The following is a 12,944-nucleotide window of genomic DNA, read 5'->3' as shown; positions in this document are numbered from 1 at the left end:
TAATATTCTCTACTGAAGATAACAGTTTTTAACACATTTTGTATTACTAAGCAACATCTGTTAATACAGAGCAAGTGTTTTCTGTTGGTTGTTGTCAAATCAATTTCATACAACATAACACCTCATCAGATACATTCAGAGCACAAATGGCAGTTGGATCTTAGGATGGAACACCTTTATTCAGGAATTACAAGGATGCAGTTAATATTATTGAGGCTAAGAGAACGGGAATGGATTGAAATTTGATTTATTTCTCTTTTTTCATATTTATGGAAAACAAAAAAAATTAATTTCTTGTATAATTTTCATTTAAATACCCATGTAATATTTTATCTTAGCTTGTATATAATTAATTTTGCATAATTGTGTGATATAAGTACAAAATAGCATAAAAAATCTAAATGTTATATACGGGAATTGAACCGTGGCACGGTAACCACGGTTCATCTGGTAACCGTGGGAATTCCATCCGTGGTTCACCTTATCCGTGGTGTGGATCAAATAAACCACGGATGGATACCACGCCAGTCCCTAGTCCACGCCCGAATACTGGTCACGTGCAGATCAAACCTTATTCAAACCCATTTTATCAGACCGCCCTTTGACAGTCCGCATTTCTTTGCTCTATTGCACATGACCTCCGTTAATGTTCCACGGAACTGTGTTATTGCGATTACACGCTAAAGGCATCTATGATAGAGTGTCTATCGATACATATTTAATGAAAACTCTTGAACAGTAAATAACACTTGAGGCAGTATCGAATCGTCCAGCAGCTGTAAGGTAGACAGGGCTAGCACGAAGGACTTATCTCCTCCAGGCATGCTTTCTGGCCTTGCTTGGCCGTATTAAGGAGATCTGGCATCCAATACCAGACAACAAAGGAAGTGTTAGCAGGCCGAGCCATATCTCATCAGAGTCCCAGGGCATTCTTCCACATCTGTCCACCCATCTCGCTTAACACTCGTTGTACCTCGGTCTGTTCAATGTTGAGAATAATCCTACGATCACCATCTGCACGGCGTGCAGCTGCAGCACCTGACCCATCCTCAATGAGGACTGCATGAGAAGCAAGCAATCCATCCAGAATGCAACGTAGTTCGGTCGGAGATGGTTTCCGAGTGGGGTCACCATCACCTGCCAGGACAGGTGTGTAGATAAGATGCTGACGTTGGACCTGGAACAAATGTTAGTGAACTTGATAAGTATGTAAAGTGACAGGAAAAGACGCACATCGTCCCATTTAATCTCAAGGACTCCATCTCGCAGCATACACTTAATCAGTGAAGCAAGCATGATTCGTTCGTGCAAACTACAGTCACCCAGATACGCAGCGGTGAGACTGCTCTGCATACGCGTGATGACCTCCTTGACATCTGCTATCTTTGCCGGCTTTCCGGAAGGGCGTACCAACTCGACAGCTCGTCTGTAATCATCGTCAATACCGATACAATAAGACCCTACAACCTTTATACACACCTGCATATATCTAATACTCGACGCGCATCACCACTAATGGACGCTATTTTTGCGGCCGCGAAATTGATGCCGTCCGCCGTAATGACCTCGGGGAACTTGCCGATAAATCCTTCCTTTGCAGCTTGAAGTCGGGCTTCCACTATCCTAATGAGCTGTGCCTTGTCGTACGGCTGGTAGTTTATCCGTGTCATACCTTCCGGATGGCAATTAGTACAGACCTCTGACCGGATAGGCTTATTACATACCGAGACGACTGCGAACTCTCCCAGTCATCACACGTTCGGGAAGATCATGTGTGTTTGCTACTGCAATGACGATAAGCTTCGATCCAACTAACGTTGGCCAGTTGAAGAAGTTATAGACGACCTCTTGCTTAGTAGTCAGCAATTGGTCAAGTTCATCCATCAACACAATACTATTGACACCATGCTTAATGAGTCACAGATTTTGAAGAGACGAATGCACATACCAAGCATGACCAGCTGGGCCAGCTCGGACACCCGCACCGAAGAACTTTGTTAACTGCTTCAATGCCTCCTTCGAACTTATTTTCAGGTGGCCTTCGTTAGCTGCATCATGTCCAGAGACAGCTTCCCACAACAAACTGTATGCCGCAGATGCTTCCGGAATTTTTAGTCCATTTATTTCGACATACGTGAATGGGTTTGCTTCCTGTGCTCTTAAAAGTCAGCCAGTGCAACGTACCAGAGCTCGAGTGCTTACGTTGCGTTCTGCCATACGTTTCAGCTCTCGTACTATTCTATGCACAGTTGCAGTCTTTCCTGTGCCCGGAACACCAGATACATCTGAAAATGCTAATGTCAGGAGGTTTGATTAGGTGATACTCCAAAACTAGGAACGTACAGACACAACCTCCACTTCCTTCTTCGAGTAGACCCTCGACAGCGCGAAGAATATGCAAGAATTCCGCGTCACGACAGGGCAAGACGTCCGGCCGAGATCCCACATGAAGCACTTGCATTGCCCTTAGCCATGGGTCTTCTGGTAAATTGTCGCCTGCCGAACTCATGAAGTCATAAGCAATCTGTGGAGCAGGCTTGAATGCCATTCGTTTTGATTTTGCACGTGCTCTCAAAGCTGCACGAGAATGAGGTGTTGGCATAGCCAAAGTCCGCTTTGTTCGCTTAGACTTGCGCGGAGTCGCAACTTGCCTAGCGCGTCTACGTTTCTTTGAGGGAGTACAGAGCATCCGGTCATCATCTTCCTCCTCATCAGAAATTACCTGGTCGTTTGCCGACATGTTTCCGTCTGACGCAACGTCCTCCTCTCCCTCCTCTTCGGCCGAAGGCGCTTCATACTCATCTCCACTATCTGCGTCCTCGTCACTACTTTCAGCATATATGCTCTTCCTTCCACCTCGTTTGCGCGTGGTTGACACCACAGTTACAATCCAGGAGGACCCATTGACGTCATCTGCAGCTTCTAAAGCTGTTTCTCTGTGTCCATCCCAGTCTAGTTCGTAGTATAAGCCCCTAAGAGCATCAATAGCAGAATTGCAATAGAATTCATCTTGAGGTAACGTCGCGGTCCTGTTCTTCTTCGCTTGTTTTGAAGCACTCGATTTTGGGGCAGTGGAAGTCACTGTGCAGTGTTTTATAATCGCATGAGGGACAAGGATAGCGGTGCTTGCAAGCGAGAAGTAGACCTCGTTCTGCGATACGAATCAGCCTCGACGTTAGAGAAATGATTGTGTGTTTCATACCTCAAGATGGTCCCGTTTGGCTCTTACTCTGGGAAGTTCTGTCGGCCGAAGAAACCAGTGTATTTTCACTTTTTGGTATACCCTCTGTTGTTCACTTCGATCCATCGCTCGAACCTCCCACATGGCCACAATGACACCCACACTCGGTAGTTTTGCTTGTGTCCTAACGAGTACCGTATCGCCAACTGCAAACTCTTCTTGCTCAACCACCTTTTGTTTATTGAACTTCTTCCTGAGAAATGCTTCGTAGAAAGCGGTTTCCGTGTCTGTGTCCTCATCAAATGAATCTTCCTCGTGGAGGTCAGTGACTTGCGATTCACGCGATTGAATGGGTGAGCCTATCCAGGTACATCGTTCCTCCCCCTCGTTAGAGCTACCAGCAGTGTCCACAAGGGGCTGATAGCGCTTCGATCGCCGAGGTGTGTGTATGTCGAATGCCATGGTGAGTGTAAAGGTCCTGGACTTCGAAGACGCGACGCAGACGCGCGAGCGTGACGGTTATGAGAACGTGACAAGCGCGAACGGATTCAACGGAAAATACATTTTGTTTCAAACCATAGTAACTAATTACTGACTCAACATTCTGCGGCGGTCACTATACAAGTAAAGCATATACAGACGGAGCAAGTGTGGGCCTATAGACCTTCCTCGGATAATATGTTTTCAGTCAAAGCATGCAGCTCTTTTGCCAGGACCTCGTTATCCGCCGCCTTGCTGACTCCACTCAGTTTTCCTATTGGTACCAGGTACCGGCCATGGTACTTCTCCTTTTCCCTCCGCAGTTCGGTCTTTGCTGCTGGAATAAGGACTGTCGCAGCGGCGTCAGCTGACGTGCGGAAGAACCACCGCAAAATTACACGCCCCAGCACCGAGAGTGGCCATGGCAACCTCGCAACACCCGCATAAGCACCTTCACTGGCTACGGCTCCAGGATGTGTACCCAAGCATAAGATATTGGTTCCTCCATCCTCTGACACAGCAAGTTGCCGAGCTAGCTCCTTCATCCAGAGAATGTCGAGAACCTTTGTATACGCATAACGAACGAACTGGTACCAATATCTGTCACTGGTGCTCGGTCCGTTGAGGTCAGATTTGGTCTTGAACTGCACGTTCGAAATGACTTTGTGCGCATCAGATGCAACAATCACGATTCGAACATCTGTGTCCACCTGTTGAGCGGTCTTCCTCATCAACGGAAGGACAGATTTTGTGAAGAGGAATGGTGAGATGTAGCTATTATTTGATAAAGAAATCAGTGGATATGTTTTTGAGGAGGACAGCCACTGCATTTACTTCACAGTTACTATATCTTGCACTCCTATAGGCCCCATTCCATACTCCTTGCCAAGGCTTTTGGTTCAATTGCAGTGCGTTCAGTAATAACCTCTTGGCTCAAGAGAACATATGCTCACATCGCTGCACAATTGACTTCAGGATTGTAACAAAGATTAAGTATAGTTTACTTCCAAATCCCAACCGTTGAATTCACGTACTCAATATATCCAGCCTAGACTCTCTCGATAAAAACTCCTCAGCTGAGTTCTTGACGTCGTGCGGATTCTCCAGGTCAAGTTTATGCCATAAAGGCTTCCCATGGCCTGGCGCTAATCCCTCTCTCTCAAGCCGTGAAATAGTTGCAATAGCCTTGCTTTCGTTCCTTGCAGCTAGATATACCGTTGCTCCCTTGCGTAGGAGCTCCTGAGCAACGGGATAACCAAGGCCAGACCTACAGCGTCACAAAACATTAGTCGTAGAACGGCAGTGCGAATATAGAATACTAACGTTGCGCCAGTAATCAAGACTACCTTTCCTGTCAAGTCAGGCAAATCCGTGGCAGCGTTGAAATGCGATGCCATGGTGGTTGGGTTCAAGCTCGCGATGTGAAAGTGGGCTCATATTGTTCAATGGGCTTCTAATAATAGTTATTGCTGCATGCACGAGGAAGCAGAGTGAAGTCGCTTCTATTCTCACAGCAGGACCAGAGTGGGAAGCAAATCCTTATGCACGTGTTGCACTCGCTTTTATATATTACAGCGATTGTACATTAACTAAAAGTACAGTAAACTATTAACTCGTCTAGTGGCATGCCATGTAACCCTCAAGGTACGATGCAACCATGGTCTTATCCTGGACGGTGGACTACCTGTTTGAGGTGTTGCTTTCCAGATCGGGTAATCGCATTATTGAGAGCTGCCACACTCTCGCATTTGTTGGCAGCTACTAGCACTAATCGCCTCCATTGCATTCGATTGTGGCCTTGGCGTGGGGAAGGGTGGCGTCATACTGGTCGTGCATTACCATTACCGCGGTATGACGTGGGGGTAATATTTATGTTCCGTTGGCTTTAGAATTTTGATACAAATAATGAGTGCTTTACTCTGGTCGCAGACGGATATTCGCACTTGAATGGCGTACCCTTGTGTTGCGACCCTATTCCTTGATTTGCAAATTGAGTATTACATACATACAGCTCCGCCACAGTGCGTATCCTGTCGAAAAAATGATGAGATTTAGTCTATCTAACTTCTCGTCTCTGCGTCATATACACAGTTCCCGGAGTTTTCATCGCAGCGCAACCACGGTAGGTAGACATTCATAAACGGTAACATGGCCAGCCTTTGGATCAAGAGAATGTGCTACTTCTTGGCCTAGTTTTCTTAATTTTACCGCTGTACCTTTCTAGTTCACTGCTTCCGATTACATGGTCATTAGGGATGGAAATGCCAAACCTATCGTGCAAATGTCTCCTGATCCGTTTGCATTCAAGAACGTAGGAAGCCAAAACTTGGTCGCTTTTATATTTGTCGTAGAAGGAGGAATACCCGCTTGCTTCCCGTTTTTTATGATCGAGTGCTTTTAGCGGATCAAGTTTGTCTTTCTTCTTCTTGTCTTTTGACAAACTTCTTTCGACTTGAATATAAGTTGAAACAAGTTCCGAAACTTCCTGGTTCTTTTCAAGATACTTGGCTGCTACTTCACGGTCTGCTCCACTCTTCTCAGGATACCTACTTAAGAAAGACCGTATTCCGATTTCTTCATCGTCGTCAACATCATTTGAATGGGCCAAGTACACGAGTTCCTCCATGAGCTTCATCACATTCTTATCCTCTATCAGACTTGCAGACTCTGGCATACCAACAGCCTCAAAAGCAGATTGTACCCTGACTGTAATGAATCGACAGTAAATGACGATGATGTTGCGATGTTGCAACGTCACGATGGAGTTTTTAGCACCATGTCAGTGCGCCACAGTACTGCTTTATCTATGTGCAAAGCTCGACACATGGATAAGTGGGAGTGGCCCAGGCCTAGGTGTGCATATTTGAACTATGATAAATGGAGTACTATTTGATATGGGAAGGCAACAGATAAATACTGAGCAAAGTTAGATACTCGATTTCTACCCTCTTTTGGGTGAGTGATGCCTTTGATAAGATCCCGCAAGTTGATTTTGCTCAGCGTTAGCTCAATAATGCGTAAAGTAATAAGCGTGTACCAGAGCTTTGTGTATTCTTATCGGATAATCGGAAGCTGTCGGTCCGAACCATTGCATGACATAAGTCCATAAGGACAATTGTCAAAACCCTTACCTGTTCATAGACTGTAAGCATACAATATACGCTTTTCTCGATGGGGTATCCGAATGGTTGTGTTCCAGCTCCCCATGCTTGAACACCATACAGAGACTCTTGTAAGATGAACAATGGATAGTAATCAAGAGAGGATTGAGCAGAAGTTATGTCATGACCAGACTTAGTATAATAACTCGACGAGAAAGAGTGAAGTACCGAGCTCATCAACTAAAGATACCTAACCATTATGGAAATTGTCTGATCTTGTCGGTCGCTTCAATATCCCTTCTCTCGCAAATTGCTAACACCTGTCTATGCAAAACAAAAACATGTACAAGACTAGAAAAACGAATATTACGAATTCTCAAGGATGTGCTGTGCTCACGTCCGGAAATTAGTAGATTTATTGGTACTGGTTGCATTATTCAGAGGGTATTACGCTGTACAAGGCTGGCTTGTTCCTCGCGCAGAGGTGTGAGTGTGCTTTGTCGTAATCTGAATAGTATCAGGGCCTGGACTGCAGGAAGCATGTGTCCATAAATGCCTGCCGGATAACATATCCGTGTAGATACTGCGTGCATAGATAGAGAACAATGCCGACCTGTTTTGTGTTGGTAATGCGTGTGTCGGTCCAGTTATAAGCATATTCAGATCAAGTCTTTACCCAACAAGAGCCACAATACCTTCGCTTATTTGTAGAAGAAGACATGAAGCACGCAGTTGGAATAGCGCGAGACGAATTATGTAGGTTAATAGTCTTGCCATTTAAAAATGTAGTAACTAACTTGACTCGTTGAGGGAGAGAGAGAGAGAAAAGTTGTAGTTGTCCATTTGCACAGTCCGTGAATAGTTTCGTTATTGTATTTGCTTCGTTGTGAGGCGTAATAGTGAGAGCAAAATCTCCGACCTTCAGCGAAGATAGCCTTGTCAAGAATCAGTTCTTGTGTCCCCCTGGTTTCACCCCACTGCTTGACTGCTGAGAGCTCTCTAGCACCCAAGAAAGCTGTGGGGCAAGAATGAGTAGACAATCTGTCACCACTAGATGAACAAGGCAAGACCTTGCTCCGAGAAGGCAAACACAATGATTGGCTTTGACAGATATTTGGCGATCAAGTTAAGACTTACAGTTGTGTTGAATACTTAGCAAAGGTATGCTGAGGCAAGTTCCTACGTCAGGCTAGATATTTCTTGTACTGTTAGTACGAAAGTCTGTACTTCGATGTACGAGTGTGTACCGAATATGCCCAGACGGTTTCGCATCCGTACAGTGCAAAGTAGTAAATCTTGTGCGGTGCTAGCCGATACAGACTCAGAGTGCAGATAATAAGATGCTGCCCCCAACAAGAACGATTATACGTTTACCAAAAGTTGTCCGCAATTATGTGTACATCACGATACGTGTATTGGGCATTTAGTTTTTGTAACCAATTCACGGACGATGCAATTAACTCGAGAATCGCCACCAGGACAAAGAAAGCAACGTCAGAAACTAGCAAAAAGCTAAGCCTTCCAGCATGTCCAGTACTGTTGTCTACTGTGCATAGTCCTGTAATTTTCTAGAGGACCTACCATTGGGGATGAGTACTAGTGGCGATAAAAAAATTCAAGGCGACATTTGGACAGTCAATGACAGAGCGCGTAGAAGACGGCGGTGGGCATGGACAATGAAGAAGACTTTGGTTGCTCCTTTCGACCATTGTGCCAGCCTGGGGCGTGCCTTCGAGTTGCACTTGCGGTAACTGTACTGTTGACCTGTTGACGCGACGAGACACAAGTGAATCGTGGATGAAGGAGAAGACTTAAGTATAACGCGACTTCAAATTTAGCCGATTAAATACCAAGGTCAAAATAAGGTCAAAAATTAAAATGCCGATATTTCCGACTCGTCATATTTTCCTACGTACCTGGTCGAGTCATGTAGTTTTGCCGAGAAACAAGTTATAAAGTTGCAGCAAAGATTGATATGAACGCGTTCGGTTGATCCCTGCTCGCGTGGATCGATAAGTCTTGTCACCGACAGCGATGACGAGCTTGAATACCACTAGCGCCTCTCTTCCACTGAATGGCACAGTGAAAGTAAGCTGCACTCACAGTTCTTATTCACCTTCTCGAACTCAAGAACTATTTACTTTCTCAGATTTCTCACTCGGATGGCATTCCTGTTGAACTGTCCGCAACCCCGACGCCTGACAAGCAAACCGGAGTGAAGATCCTGCCTCCTGAATTCTATGCACCTTTCATCTCTGCGGATTCGAGGCGCCGCAAGCCGAATAACAGTTCGTGAGCTTTATGTTTTCTATAGTTTCTTCAATTTTGCTGACGGTTACCTTCTACAGTACGTGGTCTGTTCCCATTAGAGAAGAAGCCCGGAGTCATTTCTCTCCTTGCCGGAAAGCCAAATCCCGAAACTTTTCCTATCTCTAACCTTCAAGTTACTGTGCGCAACCCGACTGACGGCTCCGAGACCAAGTTAGATATATCTGGTTCTGATATATCGGCGGGGTTGCAGTATGGATCAACTGCAGGATATGAACCTCTAGTAGAATGGGTCGAAGGTTTACAGGCATATTCTCATCGTCGTATGAGAGATGAAGGTTGGAGAATCTCGATAGGTTCAGGTTCTCAGGATCTCTTATACAAGGTGTGTTTACTCCCTTGTAGTTTATCATGAAATGAACTATTGTGCTAATTTCTCGTAGGCATTCCATGCGCTGGTCAATCCAGGAGACTGCGTTCTTATAGAAACACCCGTATACTCGTGAGTAATAATGACAATATGGCTTTATAGTGCTCATTATACTTGTCATAAGTGGCGTTCTCCCATTGCTTGACACGTTACGAGGCGAGGTCGTGCGTAAGTTCGACTATGTTGCATGGTACTGCCCGATCTAATCTAGCACTATGCATAGCCATCGAAACAGATGCAAATGGTATCCAATCTTCTTCACTGAGGTCCGTACTCGAGAATTGGCCTGCTGCTAGACCTCTTCCAAAGTTCCTGTATACCGTTCCAGTCAGTAATCGATTTATAACCTCTTGTGTCCTTCCTCTCATTCACGGCTTTGACTGTAGTATGGATGCAACCCAACCGGTATGACGGCTTCAAGGGAAAGACGGCTCGAGGTACTTGACCTTGCCAGAAAATACAACTTCCTCATCCTAGAAGGTTCGTCGCGTCTTATTCTGTTCTTATTGTCAACGAATTGACCGAAGCAAACAAGATGATCCATATTATTATCTGTACTATGGCAGAGCTGCCCGCCCTCCCTCCTACTTTGCTCTTGAACTTGAGCAAGGGGAAGTTGGTCTAGTTTTGCGCTTCGATAGTGTGTCGAAGATTTTATCTGCCGGAATCCGCATCGGCTTCGCCTCTGGTCCGAAACCAATTCTAGATGCAATGGATTTGCATGTAAGTTTCATTTCATATCTGAAAGGCTCCACGAAACTTACGTCTCAATTTGTGCGGCTTGCGCAGACCGCGTCTGCGAATTTGCAAGTGTCCACACTTACACAAGTAATTGCCCTTACTATCTTCAAGCACTTCGGATATGACGGATTCAAACTCCATACTGAAAACGTGTCCGAGTTTTATCGCCAAAGACGCGATGTCTTTGAGGCTGCTATGCATCGTCAACTGGATGGCCTTGTGGAATGGAGTACACCAGAAGCTGGCATGTTCTTCTGGTGCGTGTGCTTCGCGTCTTCCCATTCATTGTGTTGATCACTATCTTTAATATTCGCCACTGACGTAGGTTCAAATTATTACTCAACGATCCTTCAAATTCTACTAAGGTAATTGACGATGATTCCGAAGAAATCATCCGTTCAAGAGCATACGAAAACGGTGTGCTCGCTCTACCTGGAACGTCCTTCATGCCTACTGGCAGCAAGACCGCGTACGTTCGCGCATCTTTCAGTGTTATTGATCCAGGTGACATCGAAGAGGCCTTGAGGCGACTAAGAGAAGTCATTCTAAAGGCCCGATCTGGCGCGTAGCCGGATGAAAAACAGCGGATGAATCGGGCAAAAACCAATTTAATAAACATGTACTAAATATTTTGCTGAAAATAGGGATGAGAATAAAGAATGTCGATAAACGACTTGCTAATAGCATGTCCCCTGCGATCGAACTGCGATCCAAGCGTAGTTTAATTCAGAACTCGACCTTAAGAGGCTTATACAGGTCTATGTAGCCACCATAAGTGTGAAGTCGGATGATCTTCACTTTCCTAGCTATCTAACTTATTTGTTGTTACGGTTCTCTACTCTTGTACCTTCAGTTCTGAGGGTTCTGCACCCTTCTGTACTGGAACTCAGGACTTCTGTCCCTCAGAGGCACTGTCTATGAACTATATGTATGCTGACTCTTACCACTACCCTTCCTTACTTTATCATTCCATTCCTTTGACCACCCCTTCATTCTTTGTTCATTCCTTAGTCTCTTACCCTTTGTCTATCCCTTCATTCTTTGTACCTTTATCTTTGACCTTCCTTTCTTTCATTCTTTGTGGCTTATCATTCTTAGTAGCTCATACTCCCTAAGTACTCTTGTGTAGTTTAGTATATATAGGTGTACAAGATTAGACTAGTCCTGTAGTCTTGATCTTGTCTACTCTAGGTAGTCCTGTACTCTTAGGCTTACTCTATATACTCTACTCTTGTCTTACTCTCTCTCTCTACCTGTTCTACAAGTTCCAACTATGTTCTAGTACTTACATTCTATATTTCTGTTGTGTAGGATAGTTGTAGCCTGAGTCCCCTTACTAAGCCTTCAGGTCCCCTCTACACTGTCACTAACATCAGATCAAGACTACCCATTACTACCTTACAACTCTCTTACATTTTAAGCATTAGTACTCACTATTGTGTCAATCTCTTTTCTTTGTCCTAACCCTTTTACATTTTTAAATTTTAAACTTTCTAAACCCTTTTAAACTTTTGCCACCCTTCTTCTATTCATTACCCCTTTTAGTTTAGTGCTGATTCCTTTGTAGTGTAAACATGAACCCTTCTACACTAACTGTCACCCCTACTATCCTGCTAGATTAGTAGTTATGAGTAGAACTAGCTTAATATGTGTAGACCTCTATCTAAGAGGTCTTTACTAACTATATACCTCTAACCCCTTCAGAACCTGTTCTAATTGTTTTAGAAGTTACAACCTGTTTTAGAAAGAAAGTGTATATAACCTACCCTTTAGACTTTAATGAGTAGTACTTTAAGGACTTCTAGCACTAAGTTGAACTATATGTAGCTACTACTTCAACTAATCTATCCTTAGATCTTAATTGTATCCTATTTGTCCTCTCCTTTATGAAGGAAGGTAACACAGCCACCTGGGCCTAGAACTGGATTGAAGAATATTAGATCAGAAGCCTGATCTGACTTTAGAACAATAAGTTATATTTAGAATTCATAGAGCAACTCTATACTTTCTTTATTAATCTGAATAAAAAGTACAATGTGTAGAATAAGCTTGTGTCTCTATAACAGGACAAACATTCTACTAATACCTTCTTTTAGGAGTTTAATATCCTAGCTTAAAAGGTAGGATTCATACTTAGGTTTGATAATGTTCTTATTAGAATACTTGAAAAAGCTCTTTACCTAGAACTAGTTAATAAGATTCTTAGAATGATACTAGAACTAGTTACTTACACTGAGTAGAAGACACACACTATTTCCTTCAACCAAGCTGTAGCTCAGATGTATTAAGTCTGTACAGAATGCTTATACATACATTTAGCTCTAACAGTTCTAAACTCTCAGATTAATCTGTCTGTAATTTACAATCAATCTGTTCTGATAGACATTAGAGAAGCCTAAAAGTAAGAAGCATACTTTGTCTATAGAAAGTCAGGGCACTAGATTAAGGACTGTCTGTAGAAGTAATAGTATATCTGTTAGGTTATTAGAGTAATAATGAGTAATGAGCAGGATTTGTAGTAAGAAGCCTTCTCTACAAATCTAGAAGTCACTTTAGAACTCTTAGACTCTAACTATATACTCTAGGATTTTGTAGAGACTCAACAGTAAATATAGTACTGAAGGGCTATGACTCAGATTTTTTAATAGCTACTTTTGATTTAATAGACACTGTAGGATTAGAAGTAAATAAAGTAAGAAAAGTAGAAAAAGTAGAAAAAGTAAATTAACAAAATTATTTATTA

The 12,944-nt window shown here is 43.6% G+C and overlaps 4 protein-coding genes across 4 annotated transcripts; 1 reads left to right on the top strand and 3 right to left on the bottom strand.

Moving 5' to 3' along the window:
- Positions 1-654: 654 nt before the first annotated feature.
- Positions 655-3,643, bottom strand: FOMMEDRAFT_103131 (P-loop containing nucleoside triphosphate hydrolase protein; the record flags this gene model as incomplete). The annotated part of the gene is made up of 8 exons (XM_007263271.1): positions 655-1,177; positions 1,234-1,426; positions 1,480-1,672; positions 1,725-1,894; positions 1,949-2,151; positions 2,203-2,285; positions 2,344-3,151; positions 3,203-3,643. 8 exons carry the CDS (start codon positions 3,641-3,643, stop codon positions 914-916), a joined length of 2,355 nt encoding a protein of 784 aa, XP_007263333.1. The 3' UTR covers positions 655-913.
- Positions 3,644-3,837: 194 nt separating this feature from the next.
- FOMMEDRAFT_131801 (NAD-binding protein) lies at positions 3,838-5,058 on the bottom strand (the record flags this gene model as incomplete). The annotated part of the gene is made up of 4 exons (XM_007263270.1): positions 3,838-4,435; positions 4,496-4,552; positions 4,692-4,928; positions 4,985-5,058. 4 exons carry the CDS (start codon positions 5,056-5,058, stop codon positions 3,838-3,840), a joined length of 966 nt encoding a protein of 321 aa, XP_007263332.1.
- A 517-nt stretch (positions 5,059-5,575) lies between these two features.
- FOMMEDRAFT_152418 (uncharacterized protein) lies at positions 5,576-6,335 on the bottom strand (the record flags this gene model as incomplete). The annotated part of the gene is made up of 4 exons (XM_007263269.1): positions 5,576-5,632; positions 5,671-5,691; positions 5,749-5,818; positions 5,878-6,335. The coding sequence occupies 4 exons, from the start codon at positions 6,333-6,335 to the stop codon at positions 5,576-5,578; spliced, it is 606 nt and encodes a 201-aa protein (XP_007263331.1).
- Positions 6,336-8,759: 2,424 nt separating this feature from the next.
- On the top strand, positions 8,760-10,859 carry FOMMEDRAFT_165688 (PLP-dependent transferase). The gene is made up of 10 exons (XM_007263268.1): positions 8,760-8,850; positions 8,912-9,050; positions 9,111-9,415; positions 9,474-9,532; positions 9,585-9,628; positions 9,684-9,787; positions 9,847-9,940; positions 9,996-10,183; positions 10,250-10,458; positions 10,527-10,859. The coding sequence occupies exons 1-10, from the start codon at positions 8,797-8,799 to the stop codon at positions 10,768-10,770; spliced, it is 1,440 nt and encodes a 479-aa protein (XP_007263330.1). The 5' UTR covers positions 8,760-8,796; the 3' UTR covers positions 10,771-10,859.
- Positions 10,860-12,944: the final 2,085 nt, after the last annotated feature.

This window comes from Fomitiporia mediterranea, assembly GCF_000271605.1.
Source record: "Fomitiporia mediterranea MF3/22 unplaced genomic scaffold FOMMEscaffold_2, whole genome shotgun sequence".
In the NCBI taxonomy this organism is placed as follows: Eukaryota; Fungi; Basidiomycota; class Agaricomycetes; order Hymenochaetales; family Hymenochaetaceae; genus Fomitiporia; species Fomitiporia mediterranea.
The sequence above is the reverse complement of the archived record's forward strand: the minus strand, read 5'-3'. Positions and strand labels throughout refer to the sequence as shown.